Here is a 21424-nt window from a genome sequence, read left to right as displayed (position 1 = left end):
CATTGCCTTGTTAAAAAAAAACCTAAAAGAAAACTTTATCATTTGGGGGGCTTTTTTTGATTATTTCTTTTGCAAAATGATTAATATGGAAATGTTTTGCATGTTTCCACATGTATGAGATATAGTAAATTGCTTGCTTTTTCAAATTTAGAGGAAGGAAGGGAGAGAATTTGGAACTCAAAGTTTAAAAAAATACTAAAATGTTTGTTTACATGTAATTGAGAAAAATAAAAATTAAAAATAGTAAAAGAAAGGAAGGAAGGAAGGAAAGAAGGAAAGAAGGAAGGAAAAGCATCAATTAGAGCTATCTGACATGTTTGTCACACAGGAAACTTATTTTTCCATTCCTGGAAGTTTTCAAACTTTCCCACTTTTGCATTTCCCATGGAAGGCATATATACATATGTATATATATATACATATGTATATATGTACATACATATAAAGGTGGCTCATGGGAAGCATGTATAGATTTCTTAGGAATCTGTCTCACTTTTCTATGGGATCCAGATATTTTTCCCCTCAGGAAAATTTGAGATAAGAAGCACCATGGCTGGTTTCTTGAGTTCCTACCCCTTCCCATGTTTAAGAGGGGGTACTGGACAAGAATTGTATCTGTCTGCTCCTTCCCCCAAATATTGCTTGTCTTGGAATATGAATCTGGTTTAGAACAAAAGCCAATGACCAAGTCTCTCTTGATGTTTGTCATCTATTCTCAGAGAAGACCAATGACAAAACAAGATGTCTTGACTAGCAAGTGAATTGGATTAAAGTGAAGCAGGGCTGTGCAAAATCATTAGCCTCTCTCTCCTTCAGTCATCAAAGTTCATGGCCTCATTAGGTCTCTAGCCTTTAAAGGGAAGGGTAGCCCCAAGCTTATTCACTTTGACTTGATCCCTCCCTTCAAATACTGGTTATATCAAATAGCAAATAAGGAGTAAACCCACTCATCTAAGCAAACAGCAAACAAAAAGACATGTTAGATAGATTGCCAGAAGATATACTGGAAGATGAATAGAGTGAGCAAGCTCTATTACTGGAAAGAGAAATCTGAGCTCAAGCCAAGAAAAAGTCCTTGATTTTGCCTAAGTGGAAATTTCCTGAAATATCTAGTGAGACAAGTAAAAAATCCAGGATACATTGAGGAACAAGTTTCTCTTACATGTCTGTAGCTTCCAAAGTCTTTTCATGTGTTTCTTCTGAAGTATTTTAGAACCAACTCTAGAACCATCTCTGCCTCTTATGCCTCTGGTTGCCTTACATTCAGCATTCTCCCCAGAATTTCTGAGTCAAATCTTCCAATACACAGTCTCATTTAAATGTACCAGTGTCGGTGAAAGCCCAGTTACACAAGTTAAATCCTTCTGTAGTCACTCTCTCAAGGTTAAAAGGAGAGCTGGTAAGAGCTATCTCAAGAACAGAAATACAGAAAATTGACACCACCTGAGGTTTGAGAAACCCAGTGATGGACCTAAAGACATCTCTTTGCTTGGTCCTGACTTTGGACTGCCCTGGCTCCTGTGAGTTTCCGGATCTGAATATTGTGTATTTGTTATATAAAGATGATTGTGGGAAAAGAGAAGAATATATGCTCTGAGAGAGGGACAAGATGGCTGAAGAAGCAGGGTGGATAATAGAGAATGGAATCAGTTCTGCCTCTGACATAAACTAGTGTCTTGTCTAGTCCATGGGCCAGTCACTTAATCTTTCTCAGTCTTATTAAACATGTTTGATTATAAATGTATAATAGATATCACATTGCTAATCTTCTCAAGGATGAGAAAAGTTTGGGAGGGAGGGAAAGAGGAAGCTAGAGAAGTAGAAACTATTAAAAATGAATGTATACGGCAGCTAGGTAGTGCAGTGGATAGAGCACTGACCCTGGAGTCAGGAGGACCTGAGTTCAAATTTGGTCTCAGACACATAATAATTGCCTAGCTGTGTGACCTTGGGCAAGCCACTTAACCCCACTGCCTTGTAAAAACTAAAAAAAAAGAATGTTAAATTTTTATATACATATTTAACAAAATAAATAAAAACATAAAAATGAAGATGATTGCACTTACTTTACAATGTAGTTGTGAAATGAGGCATTTATGTGCTCTGTAAATCTTAAAATTAAGTGTTTTTGCTATTATTGTGATGGTGAGTAATAGCAAATGGAATGAAATGAAAAATTAAGTATAATGCTAATCATAATAATGGATGAATAGAAAGAGATATATAAAACCGTCCCCATCAAACTGTAGCCCAGTGCCTTGCATATAGTAGACACCATCAATGTTTGTTGTCCTGATTGTCAACTGTAGTTCTCCCAAAGATGTCTCCTGTGGGTCTACAGAAAATAAGTTTATAACCTAACACTTTTATTCATTTACAAAAATCAATTGCTTTTCCCTCTATGTCATAGTTTATCATACCCAAAAAGGCAATAGTATTGACTATTTCTATTTCAACTCCATGGAACATAAAAATGAGCAGAATGAAATAGCAAATCATTGGTAGGAAGCCTGGATACTGCTCTTTGGTTCGCTAGCATCTCTAGGTCTCGGAGTTTAACACACAGAGAAAGTTAGCCCCACTAATCATCTTTACTGAGAGGAAAGTAAAAATTGAGATAGGACTTAGCTGATCCTTTCTAAGGGGTACTGGGAGATATTAGAAAGAGGCAGCACTGGCAAGAAATATGTGTAATCTCTTTCCTAGAAAGGGTGGTATAGGAGTTAAATCTCTTTGATGGGGAAAAAGATATTTTTCAGAATAAAAAAAGATTCTCTTCCACTTGGGATAATTGGGAACAAGAGGCTGAATGAGCCACAGACCTGCTGGGGTGGTCATTATGGGACCCCCTGGGGGTGAGAGGGAAGGCCATTTGTCTCTTGCTTCTGACAACTGGAATTCCACCCCCTGGAAGTAGAACTAGCAACCTCAAACCTTTTCTGAGAACTAATCGCCAGACTGGGAGATAGGACCCTTTGGCTCTCCCTCTATGACCTTGGGTGAGAGTCAGTGAGTGAGCTGGCACCAGTTATTGCTTCCCTGATCCAAAATGCCTCTCTCCCCTCCCCCTCTTCTCTCCTGGATTTTCTCATGTGGACCAGGATAGAACCTGTCCAGTTTGTTCCCTGTCAATGGACAAGCTGTGCTTATTCTAGCCCCTGGACTGTCCCAGCCCCTTACAGAGTTGTGAGGGGAAACCCAGGGCTCATTCGGCAAGTTATTATTGGAGGGGTAGGGATCTCTTGACCTAGGCTGCTTTTGTTCCAACTGGACCCAAGGACATTGTGGTTTCTTCATTTCTTCTTTCTGGTTGGAACAGCTCATATTGAAGTCAGGGGCACTAAGGATACCCCTCCAAAGATTTCTGAGTATATTGAACCCTTGAATTATTTTGTTGGGATGGAGTATTTGAGGGTAAAGGAGGAATATTTTGTTTTAGAAAAAAAGGGTTCAATCTCTTTGTGGCTCTGAAATCAGAGGATCATTAGAAGGAACCCTCATGGTCATTTAATCCAATCCCTTTATTTTATAAATAAAGGAAGGAAACAGAGACCCAGGGAGGTCATGATTTGCCCAAGGTCATATAGGTACAAGCAGCAGGAGCAGAATTTGAAACCAAGTCTTCTGACTACAAATCCAGTAGTATAAGTTAGTGCATTCCAGTGGGGAATGTGAGGCAGAAGATCCATTCAACTGCTAAAGGGAGAGTTCTCTGACTTCCCAATTGACTTGACCTGAGGATCTCTAGACCTCCGGAGTTTTTCCAGGTGTCCCACCTCCAAAATACACATCAAACACACACACACACACACACACACACACACACACACACACACACGTACACCACCACACACCAACTATGACCATTTCCCTATCACTTAAAGGCTGGAACCAAAGCCCAAGGGAGAATGGGAGTTAAATGTCTAAGCCCAGGCCCGCCCTCCCTTACTGCTGCTGTTATGGAAACCAGACTGGTCCCCGGGAGCTCAAGATGTGTGGTCAGTGGTGACTAGAGACTGTTATGTGTGAAGATAGGGGGCAGGGTGTGGAAGTAGTGAGCTGTTCCCATGGCTATTTATTGGTAGTCACGCCAAGTGTAGATGGTGGTAAGGTCAGCAAGGAAAGAAACTATTTATTGCTTGTGAGTTCCTGCTGGGGCTCCCCTTTGGCTGAACTGGGGAAGCCAAGGCATTTGGGAAAAGATTAAACAGATTTACTCCTGCTAGAAGGGTCCCTCTAAAGATTATCTAGCTCAAATTCTTCTTGCTATCAGGCTCCCCAGGGGGATGGGGAGGAGGGGGACCCTTCAGAATCTCACAAATACTTGCAAGACGACATTAATTCAAGTTGTAAAAAGAGTATACCAGACAACTGCAGAAATCCTTTCAGCATTCCTGAAAGGTCATCATTCAGTCTGCTTCAAAGTGATCATTGACTAAGAATTTACTACCTTTTGGAAAGGATACTTGTTTATTTTTATTTCTTTTTTTTTTTTCATGAGGGAGTGAAGAGGGATTGGGGGGGGTAGCAGTGGAGGTGAGGATTAGAGCAGAGATAAGAGAAGAAAAGAACAGAAATAAAATTAAATGAAAAGAAAAAAAAGCCTATCAAGATACTTTTTTCCAAAAAAATGCAGAGAGAGAAAAAAGACAGAAGGAAAGTTAGAGGGAAGAGCAAACAATCTGGACAGCTTTGAAAGTTACACTTTTATTCATTTACAAAAATCAATTGCTTTTCCTTCTATGTCATAGTTTATCATACCCAAAAAGGCAATAGTATTGACTATTTCTATTTCAACTCCATGGAACATAAAAATGAGCAGAATGAAATAGCAAATCATCGGTAGGAAGCCTGGATACTGCTCTTTGGTTTGCTAGCATCTCTAGGTCTCGGAGTTTAACACACAGAGAAAGTTAGCCCCACTAATCATCTTTACTGAGAGGAAAGTAAAAATTGAGATAGGACTTAGTTGATCCTTTCTAAGGGGTACTGGGAGATATTAGAAAGAGGCAGCACCTAAGCTTTTTGCTAGGCAATTGGGTTAAGTGGTTTGCCCAAGGCCACACAGCTAGGTAATTATTAAATGTCTGAGGCCAAATTTGAACTCAGGTCCTCCTGATTCCAGGACCCGTGCTCTATCCACTGTGCCACCCAGTCTCCCCCCCTTTTTTTAAAGCAAGCTCTATGACATAGAGACTTGCAGTTTCATATATAATCCTCTGATTCTGTACTATATAGATGCAAACGCATGTTTTATTTGGTGTTTGTTAATTCTGGAGTAAAAACAATTTTAAAAAAGAAAAAGTTTATAGAGTTATACATTTTGAGCCTTGGAAGTCATCTGCTTCAATCTTATTTTACAAATGAGGAACCTGAGACATAGAGAGCCCAGAGTGGACAGGTTCCCAAATAAGAGCCTCCCTTCCCACATTCCATCAGAGACTCTCCCAAGGCTGGTTCAGCTATGGAGAGGGTCAGAAAGTTGAAGGGAGAACTGACAAGTGGAAGAGAAGAAGGTATACTGGTGGTCTGAGGAGATCCAGGAAAGTTTAAGAAGGGCAATCTCTATTTCTTTTGTTTTCCATCTTCTTTTTTTCTTCCCTCTCTATCCCTTTATGTTTCCCTTGCCTCACTTCTTTTTTATCTCTCTGACCTATTGACTTACATCCTGTGACTCTCCAGTTCAAGTCTTTCCCCTACCCTCTAACCCCGATTCCTTGAGTCTTGTCTCATCGATAGAGAAGGAAAGAACTGAGATACTATCCGGACTGGAAAAAGAGGAAAAAATGATCACCTACATACTCCCTTCTGGGGCTTTTGGGGGGACAATTCCCTATAATCCATAAAAAATTTGATTGTATGGCTGAAAGGAACTTAGGTGGTATACAGTTGTTAGGATACTGGACTTAGTGTGATCTGAGTTCAAAGCCAGCCTTAGATACTGACTAGATGGTGACCTTAGTCCAGTCACTTAACACTTAATGCCTTAATTTCCTCATTTGTAAAATGGGGATGACAATATAATACCCACCTTACAAATTTGTTGTGATTCTCAAAGGAGATAGTTTGCAAAACTTAAATTGATGTATTAATTATTATGAGTGAATTATTGTTCCTCTCCTCTCTTTGCCTTCCCTCTCTTCCCTCCCTGGTTCCTCTTGTCCTGGCATAGGAAGAAAGAATTGTTCTGATTTGTGGTCCAGACTCTGCCTCTAACTAGCTATATGACCTTGGATAAGTCAATTTTCCTCTGTGAACTTCAATTTCCTCCCCCTGATGAAATTATTGGGTTGGGCTAAATTTTCTAGGGTCCAGTCGCCATAACATCCTCTGATTTTGGAAGTGACCTTATGAATAGACAATAAATCCTATAATCAAGGTTGGTTTTATATTACCAGCTCTTAGGATAATGACTAGTACACGGCTAGTGAAATTTTCTTTTGCTTTTTCTTTTTGATTTTTGCAAGGAAATGGAGTTAAGTGACTTGCTCAGGGTCATACAGATAGGCAATTAAGTGTCTGAGGCTGGATTTGAACTCAGGTCCTCCTGACTCCAGGACTGGTGCTCTATCCACTGCACCACCTAGTTGCCCCCTGTTGGTGAAATTTTCTTAATTTTTCTATCAATTTATTTAGATCTTAATGCTTTTTTATTGTGTTACAAGAATGTTGATAAAATGGAGATATCCCCAGGGAAAGGATATCTTAGAATCTTATCAACTAGCACTTTAGTTAGATTAATTGTCACCCAGCTTAGAACTGACAGTCTGAACCAGGTAACTTAGGGTAGAAGCACAGCAATGATAGGTTGAAAGAGCGGGTAGAAGGAAGACAATCAACAATAAACTTTAGTCTTTCACAATATGACTTGAAAGCAAGATGAGGGGAAGTCCAGTTGCCTGGACTGTAAGAAACTCTGAGGTTCATCCATGAAGGCAAGGACTGGGACAGTTTTGAATTGGTCAAAGGAGAGTGTTGATAAGACATGTCACACTTGTAATAGGGAATGGTGGCAGTCAAGATAATAAGATGCTGAGGAAACATTTATCTGAAAAATATATATGCCTATACAGTATATTTGTGAAAACACAGAGTCCAGTAGGCCAAATATCTGGGGATCAGAGGTCCTCAGTCCAGGGTCTCTCAGTAAAGCAAGACAGCCAGGAGGTAGGTCAGCAGAGGGACTAGAAGTGTGGGCCAGTCATAGGGCAATAGTATTCCCACCCTGGAAGCAAAGAAAACCTGGCGATCCTCCAGTGGATATGTTTTCCGGTAATTGTCGATCATGAGCATCTTTTCCTCATAGAACAGCCTCTTGGAGAATTCTAAAATCTGTAAAGAATTGGGGATTCTGGTGACTTTATCATCCTTCTAAAAACCATTCAGATTTCCAACTTTCTATGAAGCTTGGTTCAAGCATCACCATCCATGAGAAACCTTTCTTGATGCCACTCTCCAAATTCAAGTGCCTGACCCAAGTTATCTTGAATTTATCTACTTGTTATCAGTAGAATGCAGGATCCTTAAAGGAAGGGACTATTTCTTTTTTCTCTTTATATTTCTACAGAGTAGGAGAGTGCCTGGCTCAGAGTTGGTGTTCCATAAATACTTGTTGATTGATCCCTCTTCAAACTTTAGAACCCTAATCTCTTTGGCTAAAGTCTTTATATCCATTTCTTGGTGACCTCTTTAACCTGAACCTTCCTTGATTAAGATGGATGGGAGAGATGAAAGGAAAAGGAATGATCAATCTGGGTTGAATTATCTTTTCCCTGTTCCTTCAGCATGTCCCACTCAGTTGTAATTTAACCCTCTCTCCCCCACTCCATCCCAGTATTCCTATGTGTTACATGAATAATTTCCATTGTCTTTATAGATAACAGTGACTCTAAAAGGTCCCAAACATGACTCAACTGAGTCTGTGTGGACAAAATTCATCTTTTGAGCATGGTTGGAAGAGAGGAAGTATGGGAGGAGAGTTGAGATACAGGTACATGTCTTTTCTTCTCTTGTTGAGGACTGGCTAGTTGTTAGACTAGAGAATGACCATTTGGTGACCTGACATGCATGCTGAGCCTTTCTGAACTAGACCAGCCCTCAGATAGCAGGGTCTTAAACTCTTTGCTTGCTTAAGGAACCTCCTCCCACCTCTAACTCCTATGGACTGTTTGAGGTGTTCTCTGAATTCTATGTATTGCCATTTGGTCTTCCTAACTAGACTGCAAGTCCTTTGAAGGCAGGGTTGTGCTTTGTCCCTGTGTTTTATTAAAGAACATTACACAGGACTGAGCACAGGATGGACCCACAATAAAAACTGACCAATTGGCCAGCGTGTTGATTCTATTCCTACCCTGCCTTGAGCTCTCATTTAGCCCCATAGCCTCCTTGGGGATCTAGTCTAAGGCAGAAGATCCCCAAATAGTTACCTGGTCCTTGTGGACTTCAATAGGATCACGAAACACAGTCCAGATGACCTTCTCATCACAGTTAGGAGTAGTGAGGGAGCCCCAGTAACGGTAGTAATTTTTCAATTTATGAACTTGTGGGATGATTTCAAAAATGTTAAGCTTTTCTAGCATGACAGAATCAGCTAAGAAACAGATCAAAAGACCTGTTAGCATGAAGTTTGGGGAACAGTCTCTGCTTCTCTCAGAATTACCCAAACCACATATAGACACATGTCCCCCTGTGATTTTTCCTTTCCAGTCCCCAAGATGTCTCTTCCTAAGAGTAATTCTCCTCTACTACAGTCCTTCTCCTGATGACAACTAGAAGAGCCCTATTCCCCAATCTCTGACCCTCTGATTCCCAATACTCAATCTTGACCTTAATCTTTGATCTTAACTACAGATTAGCAGACCATTCTTCCCCAAAGGTTCCTTGAGTGACTATTTTTTAGCAACTTAGATAGGGACAGGGTGGCTCAAACTTTAAGATCCTGCTCCTTGTCTTTTCCCACCTGGTTCTTTCACTTCTATCCTCCACAAACACATAGACATACTTATCCTCCTCCAGATTCCTTCTCCTACCATCAATCCACTTTCCCACTAGTTTCCTAGCTCAGGCTTAGTAGGTGCTTGCATTGACTCACATTTGTGTGGAATGCTGCTCAGGCTCTTCACCAGAATATCGAAGTACTCATTTTTAGAAGCTGCAGCCTAGAAAGAGAACCATCTTGTTCAGACAGGTTAGGGAGTGATTCTTGGATGAGGGAAGGGGTATTAAGGGGAAGGATGGGAAAAATCTTTGTGTTCAGTTGCCTAGGCTCAGTTTCAGGGCTCCTTTTGATTGTTGAGTGAGATACTGCAGGTGTTCTGATTTATTAGCAGGAGGAATGTCTCCCTATCCTTTGTCTTAGGCTTGACCCTTCTTTTCCTCATTCCTGTAGGACAGAAAGAGGAGACAGACAGACAGACAGACTTAGAAGGGGTCTGAATGAGAGATCAAGAGAATTTGAAGGAGAGAGTCTGAGGGAGGGAAGAACAGATATAATCCCTCTCCTCTTCCTCCATTGCTGCAATTCCTAGCCCTCTGGTGGTTGAAGGAGGAAAGTAGAAAAGGGGAAAGACAGATTTTTGAGAGATGGTAAGGATGGGTAGAGAATAGGGGATGGAGAGGGAGTTCTAACCTTTACTAGGAATCCCAGAACAGCGATTTCATCAATATCGTTCCCTTCCAGTGCTTCTGACAAAGCATTATATTTGTCCTTGATGTGGACAATGTGCATCTGGGAAAAGAAACAGGAGAGAAAGGGGTTAGAATGGGTCCTTTCATTTTGGCTGTGTTGTAGACCTCCCCAGAGCCCTTTTCTCGACCCTTAGGAATCTCTGAGTTCTGGGCTAAAGATGTTAGGATCATGGATTTAGAGGAAACAAGGGAATGGGGGCCCAGAGAGATCATTATGAAATAATTTGGGGTTAGAAGAGACATTAAAGACCACTTATCCAACTCCCTCATTTTGTTGTTGTTCATCCTTCATTTTTGAAGAGGACCAATGATATCTTGGGGTGATGCTCACTATCATTTTAGAGATGAGAAAACTGAGGAAGACTAGAGAAGTCAAAATGACTTGCTCAAGGTCACATAGGTAGTGACAGGTAGGATTTGAACTCAGGTTCTTTGACCCCAAATCTAGTATTGATTAGTAGCATGAGTAAGGAGAAGGAAGCTAAGGAGGAACCAAACATGCTTGAGTAGAGTGGGATGAGAGGAGCTTCATTACGGTCCCAAAGGAAAAATTGGAAAGAAAGCAGGGGCAGATGTCTGAGTCTCTGATACTGAAGTCATAATTCTTGCTCTACTACTAATTTGACTTTGAGTGAGTCATTTTCCCACTCTGGATCTCAATTTTCTCATATACAGATACACACACACACACACACACACACACATTCACACACACACACACACACACACACACACACACACACACACACTCACACACCCCTACATGAAGAAAGGGGATAGTTTCGAAGATCATGTTTTATCATACCATATTCTAAGCCAAATCCCAGAGACCCCAGGTTCTGCCCTGTTGGGAGGGGAATAAACAGTGGAATGGGATTGTGACTCTTCAGATATTGGAAGAATGGACCCCTCACCTCCATAGGATAGGAATTCCCATCAATAGTGTGTTCAGAGCCCTTGTTCAAAGAGTCCGACCAGTGTAGATGGATTCCGACTGCTTTATAAGTCTCCTTCAGGCCACCTCCAGAGATCTTGATTGAATTATTAAGTTTCACTTCCACTTGGTGGGATATGAATAGGAGAAAGAAAAGGGTGAAGGTCTGTGGGGTCTTTTGGTTCTCACTACTCTAAGTACTTCATATCCCATCTTAGAGTTATCACTTTGACTAACTTCTCTGTCCCAACCTAGAACCTTTCCTTGCAGTTTTTCTGTTTCACCTGATGAATAGGTATTTCTTATCAGACTCACTTTAATAAATATTGATGAGATAGAACTTCCCTGCCTCATCCTATAATTCAACTCAGCAAAAGCTGAAAGCAGATTATCTCTCACTATTTCCTCCCCATTTGAAAGCACTTTACAAATGGGAGTTGCCAGAACATGGAGAACATTCATTCTCCGAATGTAAAATGGGAACAGAGCAAATAATCAGGGAATTGAGTGAGATGGAGTAGAGTGGAGAAAGATGGAGAAGAGTGGAATAGAATGAGATGGAGGAGCATCGGACAGAGTTGTGTGTGGTAGAAGAAGAAAGAAGGGGGAGGCATAGCCTGGAGTGAGGTGAGGTGTGACACGGGATAGAGAAGAAAAAGACGGAGTGAAGAGAAGTGAAGGAAAGCAGAGAACTGGCGTAAAGTGGGGACAACGGAGCAGAGTGAAATGGGGGGGAGGAAGAGGGAGTAAAGTGGAGAAATATGGAGCAGAGTGAAATGGGGGGGATAGAGAAAGATGGACTAGTCAAGTGGAATAAGAAAAGAACGTGGCAGAATGGAGCCAGATGGAATGAAAGGAAACAGGACGGAAGAGAACTAGAGTAGAGTGAGATGCAGCAGGTTCCAGAAAGATGAGACAGAGTGTAATAAGGAGTAGAATGGGTCGATGTGCTTAAGTTGGAGCGGAACAGAATAAAATGCAGGAGAATAAAGTAATAAGGTGAATAGAAGTTGCAGTGCAAGCTACCAGTTCCTCTTTCCTCCTTCCCTTTCCAGATAGTTCCCAGGTATCAAGAAATGTTGACCTTATTAGAGAATACAAAAGAGAAATGCTTTTCCTCTAGCCCTTCCCCATCACATTGAGAAAAGACTAACCTGTATGCCCATTGTTTGTAATTCTCCACTCCTCCTTCTTGTCATAATTGGAGAACTGGAATGGGGGCATTGAGTAGTTATATATGACTGCTTTCGTGTTAATGTTAATTGGGGATTGATGTTTGTTCTGGCAGTTCCCAAGCCATTTGTCTGGACCTAAAGGATTCAAAAGGAGAGAAGGAAAGATGAGTAAGGGGACATGTATCAGATCTCAGTCACAGCAAAAGGGTTTGTAGTGGGGGAGAAGATTTCTCATTGACAGGTATGTGTTGTGTCTTTCATTCACAGAAGCCTGGACTGTGACTTTTCACTTGTTCATCCCCATACTGAAAGTGAACTTTTTTGCCACCCTCCTCTCATAGAATTCCATATTTGATGAAGTTCAAGTATCACTTTCTACACAAACATTTCCAGATTCCCCTCAGCTCCTAGTAACCTCCCTCCCTAAATTACTTTGCATTTATTTATACATGGTACCCCAGAGGTCTAAGTAAATATATAAACTATAAGATTAACATTGCACTAAGACTTTTGGAAAAGCCACATATATGTATATGTATATGTATATGTATATGTATATGTATATGTATATGTATATGTATATGTATATGTATATGTATATGTATATGTATATGTATATGTATATGTATATGTATATGTATATGTATATGTATATGTATATGTATATGTATATGTATATGTAGTCTTCTGAGTAGAACAAAAGCTCCTCAAAGGCAGAGAACTGTTTAATTTTTTTTTTTATATCCCCAGCACTATGCAGAGTTCCTGGTATCTAAATCTAATTTTTTTTTTTACTTTTTTGCAAGGCAGTGGGGTTAAGTAACTTTCCCAAAGCCATGTAACTAGGTAATTATTAAATTTCTGAGGTCAAATTTGAACTCAAGTACTCCTGACTCCAGGTACAGGACTCTGTCCACTGCGCCACTCAGCCACCCCCATCTAAATCTACTGATTCATGAATTGATTAATGTAAAGCTAAGCTCATAATACCTGCTACATAAATACTTGAGGGAGTGTTATTCTCCTGGTGAGTTGGGCTCCCAAGACTCCTATCTACCACTTCTCCTTTAAAATAGAATTGACGAGGGGGCTGCTAGGTGGCGAAGTGGATAAAGCACGGGCCCTGGAGTCAGGAGTACCTGGGTTCAAATCCGGTCTCAGACACTTAATAATTAGCTAGCTGTGTGGCCCTGGGCAAGCCACTTAACCCTGTTTGCCTTGCAAAAAAAAAACTAAAAAAAATAAAATAGAATTGACTGAACCTGCACCTGCTGGACTATTGAGTGAGAAGAAAGGAGATTAAAGCATTGGAGAAATCATCTAGTTCAAATCTCTCATTTTACAAGGGAGAAAAAGATCTGGAGACAGGAAATTGTGCACACAGCTAGAGGATAACAGAACTCCTGATTCAGTATAGTTTATAGTCCAAAGGTGGTGGTAAAAACATACCCCACTCTGTGTTTTGAGAAGTGGGGTATATCTTTTCCATTATGTCCCTTCCATGAATGACTATTAATTATAGTCTACTCTAACATCTCAGCTCTCCTCGGGTTTTAGAACAGAGATCTCTGAGGGACTTGAGGGGGCCTATATTTTGGGACTCGGGAGGGATGGCCTAGGTTATTTAGGTTCTATAAAAGAGGCATGTGGGTAATTATATGACCAAGAAGCTTAACCATGGAGACTTAAGAAAATGCACCTCTCTCTTTTCTTTGCATAGGTGGGGGACTACAGATGTAGAATACAGGATACATGGTTAGATTTGATTGAAAAATTTGTTTTTATTAAACTTTATTTTTCTTGGGGGGCAATTCTTTGTTAAGAAAGGGATATTTCACTGAGTAGTGAAGATATATTCAGAAATGAAAGTGATTTAAAAACAAGATACCAATACATTTTATTTTTTCTAAATTATGGGACTAGAAGAACCCTGAAGTTCTTTCCAGATTTTGCATTCTTTGAATCTGTGATTCTACTTGACTTCTCTCTAACCCCCACCCCTTCACCTCTCCCCAGGTCTATATTCCTGACACCAAGAGCCAGAATGAGGGGTAGGGGAAGGGAGGGAGAGAAAGTCCTCAGTGGAATTCAGTTAACCCTCAATTCTCTGCATTGAAACCATGAAGAATCCTCAAACTGCTTTCTGCTTGGTTTATCACTGGGTATTTTTGCTCTCTTGTGCTTGCTTTGTTTTTATTTTAGTAGCTTTTTCTCTTGTAAGACAGAAAAGCCAGACTTTATTTGACTGACTCAGAAAAGTTTTCATTCTCTGAGAACCCCCGAATGGTTGCAGAAGTAGAATTAAGAGCATGCTAGGAGGGATGGGGGAAATGAGTCAGAAATTGGATATTGCTCAGAGGTGACCTACAAAGAGGATCACCCATCCAAAGAGTCAAGAAGTGACACTTTCCAAAATACAGTAGCTTTCATTTATATAACACTTTAAGATTTGTAAAACACTTCACCAATATGATCTCATTTGATTCTCACAACCACCCCAGGATGCAGGTACTAGTATTAACATCCCCATTTTTATAGATGAGAAATCTGAGGCAGACAGGTGAAATGACTTGCTCAGTTGTTCTGACCCCAACTAACCATGTTGGATTATTGGGGGGGTGATGAGCTACTTGGGTTGGGAAGGAGGGATGGATTTTGTTAGTCCCCAACTTACCTAGACATTCTATTTTCTCAGCTAGGCTTGCATAGCACCATGGTTCTAGGAAAGAGAAAAACAGTGTCAGTTAGAGAGAGGGAATGAGTATAGGTTGGGAGCAATGAAATGGGGAGAATGAAATTATACTCTTAGGCTCTTCTACATCTCTAACTGGGGCTTCTTTGAATTCTTTTTTTTTTTTTTTAGGTTTTTGCAAGGCAAATGGGGTTAAGTGGCTTGCCCAAGGCCACACAGCTAGGTAAATTATTAAGTGTCTGAGACCAGATTTGAACCCAGGTACTCCTGACTCCAGGGCTGGTGCTTTATCCACTGTGCCATCAAACTTGACCTTCCTCCTCTCTCACTGTATTGTAAGCCTTTGTGATAAAAATCATTCCCATAACTTCAGTTTTATCTATAAAATTATTTCTTTTTAGAATTTCAATTCTGTGACTCCTGGGGCCTCCTAGACATTTCCAATTAGAGTTTTATTGAAATCTCAAACTCATTACATCCAGAATGAAACCTATCACCTTCTCCAAATTTTCCCCTACTCTTAACTTCTTTTATTTTCTCTTGATGGTATCAACATCAAATTAGCAGCCCCAGCAGGGATCTCTCCCCTTTCCTCCTTTTTTACAGCTCTGCCCCTCTTTCACATTCAGTAAAATTTCCATTCCTACACCCATAGTCCAGTCTCTCAACTCTTCTTTCTCTGACTATTGCAATAACTCCTAGTTGGTCTTTTTGCCTACCTGTTTTCAAATTCACTCTTCATCTAACTCCCTTAGTCATTTTCTTTATCCATTGTCTTGGTCATAAAAGTTCTCTACACAAGAAATTTCCAGCCCAGTTCTATTCTGATCTTCTCCAGATTCTGTGCCTTTTGCTCACTCATATTGTCCCCTATTCCATTTACCCTCTTCCTTCCCTTCCCACCCATCCATGGAGACTTCTCTTCTACAAGGTCTAACTCAGGTTGCACCTCCTACTACAAAGTGCCTTTTCTGTACCCCTTCTCCTTCATTTAGTTGTAAACCCTTTGAGAACAGGATTTGTATAATAAGTTGTCTTTGTATTGACAGTAATGCTAATAACTTAATATGTGTAAAATTGAAGTGGGAGAGGCTAATAAGGTAAATGAGCTGTCCTTTCCCTCTAAGATAAAGATAGAATTTGTTCAGCTGGGAGGAGGGTGGATGTCTTGCTTGATGCCTCCAGAAAGAATGCAGGTTGGAGTAGTAAGGGTGGAAAGAGAGATTTCCAGTCTCCTGAGAACTCTCCTACCCCTGTGCACTGATGGCTATATAGAGATGATTGGACAGACCTATGTGGATCAATCTTCTTGGTGCTGTCCTTCAGCTATCAGAGAACAAAGGAAGAAAGAGAAACAATGGATTCTAGTTTATGTCATACCGTTTCTCCCCTTCTCCCACCCCATCCTAAATATTGTATGTGTGTGTGTGTGTGTGTGTGTGTGTGTGTGTGTGTGTGTGTGTGTATTTTCTGCATAGGTCTTTAAAACTTCAGAAGCCTCCCTACTTCTACCAGCTAAGTCCCCCAGGACATTCAGTTCTGTCTTTTCTTTTTGCCATTAGACTTGCTCTGCTAAGAAGGATTAACTTTGCTGAAACCTCCCCTTTCCTTAACAATCAGATTTGCTGGCTCAGCCACGTGAGTTTATTTGGGATGATGGAAAGCTAACACAAGTCCCTAGAGCTGCCCCCCTTCCCAGCACCTCCCCCATTGTGTTATTAAAGTAAATTCTTGGCCCAGCTCTCCTCTCTATAGTGCCAAGTTCACTCTCACTTCTTACCCTCCCCAGAACTGCTGCTTCATTCCCTGGACCCTACCAGCTCTGTGTCTATAATCCTGTGGTTCATAATTATTGATAGATCTATGTATCTATGCATCGATCATTGGGGGTAGGGAAAAAATTGGATTGATACAGAAAGCAGATACTTTTAATAAAAAACTATCCTTTTCTTGTCAGGACCTGGACCTGACATGTTTTCAAGTTCATGTCTTTCTCTATCTTGGTAAGGGAGGGTAAGAAGTGAGGATGTTAAATGGTTAAGTGGCAAGGTCATGGGAAGATGATTTCATGTAACATGACCTTGAGCATGGGTTGGTGTCTCTACTGCAAAGTTAACAGGAATGTTCTTCTGGAAACCAGAAGGGATGGAGGATGGGGAATGCATGGGACAGAGGTTTTCTGTACTCCTAGAAGCAATGCATTTGGCAGAAAAAGTGCCAAAGAGGAAGAGTCTTAGCTCATGCTATAGTACACAAAGGATCAATCTACTTGGACATCAGGATTCCTAACTTAACCAAGAAAGATAGAGGTTAATTCAGGGGTATGGGCTGGAAATCTCAGTCTCACCTAGGTCATAGTGATTGTGGAGGTAAGGGTAAAGAGAGCGAGGGTCTTCTCCCCAAATCTGACTGAGCCTCTTCCCAGCAAATTGAGTCATAGCATTCAGATCTTTGGGGACTTCTTCTCAATCCCATTACTGGAAAGAGCCCAAAGGTTGCTCATGTGCCCTATCATCCCATAGGGGCAGTACACTTTGATCGGGAGCTCTGACTCCGGAACATTGGGGTTCCTCAGTGGACATGTAGCACACTGCTGATGCTATAGCCCTGCTCCTGCCCTAGGGGGTCCATCCTACCTTTTTGATACCTGGCACTGGAACCCTCCAGATGTCCAAATGGCAGCCTCCCCTTCCCCCCCCCCCACTTCTTCCTATAGTACATATCTCAATAGTCTGCTTTAGGAAAGGAAGCAGCTGTGAAAACTTTTCTCCATTTATTCTACAAACAGATGCTCCTCTGCCTGTTGTATTTGAGCATGGAATAATAAAATCATGGATTAAGGTTTAAAATTAGAAGGGATTTTAGATGATATTTAGTTCAATCCCTTCATCTTAGAGGTGAAGAAACAGAGGCCCACAGGAATAAAGTGGCCCAAAATAAGATTCAAACTCAGGGTCTCTAACTCTAAATCCTTCACTTTTTGCTTAACCATTTTTTCTTTATTATAAGAAATTATTCAGTAGTGGCTATGGGATATATTGGGAAACAATTGTTATATAAAAACAAAGGGAGTCAATAAAACACTAAATAGAAAAAAACAAACCAAAAAGCAAGCATGTGGGAGTGTCAAACCTCCTCTTCCAAGGCAGCCAGACTAGTCATGGGTAGGGATGAGCTGGGAGCTAGCTACACATCACTTCCCATTCCTGGGAGAAATGCTTTCATCAGAATTTTGTTCTCTCCGGGCTCCCCTGGTCTTTGGCCATGACCTCTGCTCTGTTCTTAATCTTACTGACTTTTGAACTGTTGTACTCCTCTCAAAAGGAAGTAAACCAGGGAAACAATAGTGTCTTAAGAGGCCAGGACCTTGAGGGTGGGGTATGAAGGGGGGTGTGGAGTGAGGAACAGTTAAGGGGCTAAGTAGTAGGTGAGAGTAAGTGGACAAATCTGGGTCTCAGATAAAGGACAACCATGTCTTGGGCTTCAGATGCACCAGCTTAGTCTTTCCAACATTTTGCTTTCTCTGCATCCCAACCTTCCCAAAATCTCCTCCCCCCATCCCATGAGAAACATTCAAGAGTGAAGTTGCTAATATTCTATTCCTTTCCCCAGGTCTTTGTCCATCTATCACAAGAGGGGATAGAACCAGAAGTGTGTGTGTTAGGGGGTGGGGAGGGTATTTGTCCTCTTTCTTAATTCCAAACCCATTCCAGAGACTCTGTGTCCCACTCAGCTCACACAGCATGTCCCACATACTCAGTGAGAGCAAAGAAATGCCCCAGTGGACCTTGCCCATCAACTCCTCCCCACCTCCAGTCCTCCCCCAGAGTTCCTGAACTCTAGTTCAGCAAAGCCCATATTTCTGAGCAAAGTCTCAGCTTCTCTTGGCCAGGGGTCTGGACATGGAATAGAATATAAGCCCCAGCTTCATTCCTTTCTTTCCCCATCTAAACCAATGTTGGGAGAAAAACAATTTATCCTCTCTCCACACTTCAACTTCTTTCCACAAATTGAGTTTATTGGGAAGAGAGCCTCTGGTTGCTTCTCCAAGGGCCATGAGACTTTTGAAGGAGAAATGTGAATGAAAAGAGGTTAACACCAAAAACACCCATGCAGAAATCCAACCTGAACCTTGAACCTCTGGAGGTAGTGGGAATCCGAAGTCTTATCAGTGAGTTGTTAAGAGGAAATAGATTAGATATTTAGAGGGAGAAGGGTTGGAACTGTGAGAATCTAATCCAGGGTCTATCTTGTATATGAGGATATAAATGACTATGTGTGGATGGGTAGATTGATGTATTGTGGGACTGAAGGGAAGGAAGGATAGCGAAAAAGACAAAAGGAGTAAGAAAGAGGGCATCCCAGTTATTGTAAAATGGATTTTCATCTTCCCTGCCCCATCTTAGCAGAATGAGAGGGCAGAAATTCTGAACAGCTGATTGTTATCTAATGTGATGCTAGTTTCCCTCTCAGGTATATTAATTCTGTTCCTCAGTCCTATTTTTTTCTCTACCCTTGTTCTACCCGTGACTCACACACACAGGCCTCCCAGACCTGCATATTCACTGGTCCTCCCCCATAGAGGAGAAGAGTAAGTAAGGGAGGTGAGAGGAGATGCCAGTTTAGCCATGTTGCTAGCATCTAATCACTTAACGACTAGGAGAGAGATCCCCATTCCATAGGTGAGGGAACCTTATTAAAAGGCTTAAAAGAAAACCTTGGTCAGAATCTCCACTAATAAAACTCTCAAATCATATTCAGAGAGACAGATCTTGTGAGGGGGAAAATGCCAGTACTGTGATTCCCTTTTTTACAAAGGAAATAACTGAGAGGTTTAAGTAATTTGTCCAAGGTCATCGAAGTAGCTAATGGTCAGAGGTGGCACTCAATTCTGTCTCCAGTTCTGGTGCTTCTTTCCACTGACTATTGCTTCCTTGAAAGACTATTGGGTATGCTTAGATGTTTAACATAGCTCTACACCTATAACCTATATTAGATTGCATTTTGTCAAGGGGAGGCAGGGAGAAAAAGAAAGAATCTTACCAAAAAAATGGTTGTTGAAAGACTATTGGGAAGGGGGCTGCAGAAGGTAGGGGCTGCCTGCAAGTGAAAGAAGGGGAGAGGGAATCTATTTTCCTAAAGTTTCCCTTCAGAAGCAATGTGCGGTGAGGCAAGAGTTGGGGAGCTGGGGCCGACTCAGAACACGCGACAGTGCCCCTTCCGGGACCCCCAGCTGTGTGGATCCTGGCTTCTTATCAAATATTAACACCCTCCCCCTCAACCCGATAATTAAGAACCTTGCCTCGCTATTAATCTTTAAACGAAAATCACCCTGGCTGGAAAGACCGGCTGAGCCAGGACCTCTGAGGTCCTGGGACCGTATCTCCCCACCTCCCCCTTCCCCCCACCCAGAGAAGCCAGCCGGTTGGTACTGCAGGGAGCCCAGCTCGGCTGTCCTTCGAGAGACGCCCCACTCCAGCCCCCCCCCCCCCAGGTCGGAGAGCCTCAGGTCAGTACACTGCCAGGGGAGCCCGCAAACCAACGCTGGAGGGTCCACCCTCTTCTCTCCAGGAATCTCGTCTCCCGCCAGACCCCAGCCCAACCGCACGTCCCAGAGACCCTGACGCACCCAGGGGAGCAATCGAGACCCACCCAGAGCTCAGCCCGAATCTACAGACCTCCGGAGAGGCAGGGTCGCAGGGGTAACAAGCGCGGGCAGGGAGAGCCCAAAGGCCGGGTGGCTGGCTGCCCGCGACCCCAGGAACGCGTCTCTCCTCCAGCTCTGTCCGCTCTCCTGGCTTTCCTTTATCTTTCTGTCTCTGGTGAATTCAGTCTCTGTCTGCTCTGGGCCTGTCTCCGAGTCTCTCTTTCTTTGCCTCCAACTTTTGTCGACACCTTTTTTGTTTGTTTTATCTGTCTCCGTGTGTCTCTTTTCCTCTGTCTCACCCTTTATTTTTCCACTTCAGTCTTTGTCTCTTCTTTTTGTCTCTTCTTTGTCTCTCTCTTTCTCTTTATCCTAGTGTCTTTGCCTCTTTCTTATCCGTTTCTTTCTCTGTTCAATTTCTTTTCTTGTCCTTTTCCTCCAAATCTCTCAGTATCTATCTTATCCAATATATTTCTTGTCTGTCTCCATCAGTTTTGTCTCGATTTTTCTCTGCCTATGACTCTCTTGAGTTTTTTCCTTTCTCTTTTTCTATCTCTGTTTTGTTTCTCTTTTGTCCGACTGCCTCTTTATCTTCTGTCTCTCTGTCTCTCTCTCTCCTATCTCTCTCTCTCTGCTCCCGTTATTCCCACCTCTTCTGTGTTCTCGAGTCAGTGAGTTTCTTTACCATTTCCCTAGCTCACGGGACAACGAGTTCTGTCCGGGGAAGAAGGATGGGGCTCCGGACTGGGGGTGGGGGGGAAGGGATAAGTCACCTGGGGCCACTGGCTGGGCCAACGTGAGGGCCAGTAGTATTAGAAACGAGATCATCTTCTCCTACCCGGCTGTCGGGCCGTTTGTCTGTCTGTCCGCTTGACCAAGTGTCTGGCCAAGAATCCGCGGCGATCTGTCCTGTAGTCATGTTTCTGTCCCAGGGTTTTTATAGAGGAACACCGAGTCTGGACCGGATAGACAGGAGAGCTGGACCCCGTAATCAGGCTCCTCCCCCACCCCTTTCCCTCCTCTCCCCACCCCCTCCTGGAATCCTTCTCTTCCTTTCCTCGATTTTCTCCCTCCCTCTCCCTATACTAATTTTCTCTTCCCTCGTCCCTCCTTTGCTCCTGCTCTTTCTCCTTCACCTCCCCTCTCTTCCCTTGTTGTTCTGCATTTCAGATCATCAGCCAATCAATCACATTTATTAAGGGATTCCTACCAGCCCGGCAAGGTGCTAGGCACCAGGATACAAAGCCTGGCAATAGACAGCTCCTGCTCTCCAGGAGAGCTAGCTCATGATG

The 21424-nt window shown here is 42.1% G+C and overlaps 2 protein-coding genes across 2 annotated transcripts in view; one reads left to right on the top strand and one right to left on the bottom strand.

Moving 5' to 3' along the window:
- LOC141513565 (gametogenetin-binding protein 2) overlaps positions 1–21424 on the top strand; it is a 169480-nt gene that overhangs the window by 48555 nt on the left and 99501 nt on the right. The window lies entirely within an intron of this gene.
- CA4 (carbonic anhydrase 4) lies at positions 5211–21083 on the bottom strand. Its single transcript, XM_074223537.1, has 8 exons — positions 20906–21083; positions 14471–14515; positions 11776–11931; positions 10602–10747; positions 9629–9727; positions 9092–9158; positions 8427–8590; positions 5211–7332 (listed from the first exon to the last, which is right to left on the bottom strand). Exons 1-8 carry the CDS (start codon positions 20958–20960, stop codon positions 7144–7146), a joined length of 921 nt encoding a protein of 306 aa, XP_074079638.1. The 5' UTR covers positions 20961–21083; the 3' UTR covers positions 5211–7143.

The sequence above is a fragment of the Macrotis lagotis genome, chromosome 2, assembly GCF_037893015.1.
Source record: "Macrotis lagotis isolate mMagLag1 chromosome 2, bilby.v1.9.chrom.fasta, whole genome shotgun sequence".
Taxonomy (NCBI): Eukaryota; Metazoa; Chordata; class Mammalia; order Peramelemorphia; family Peramelidae; genus Macrotis; species Macrotis lagotis.
This window is presented reverse-complemented; position numbering and strand designations above follow the sequence as displayed.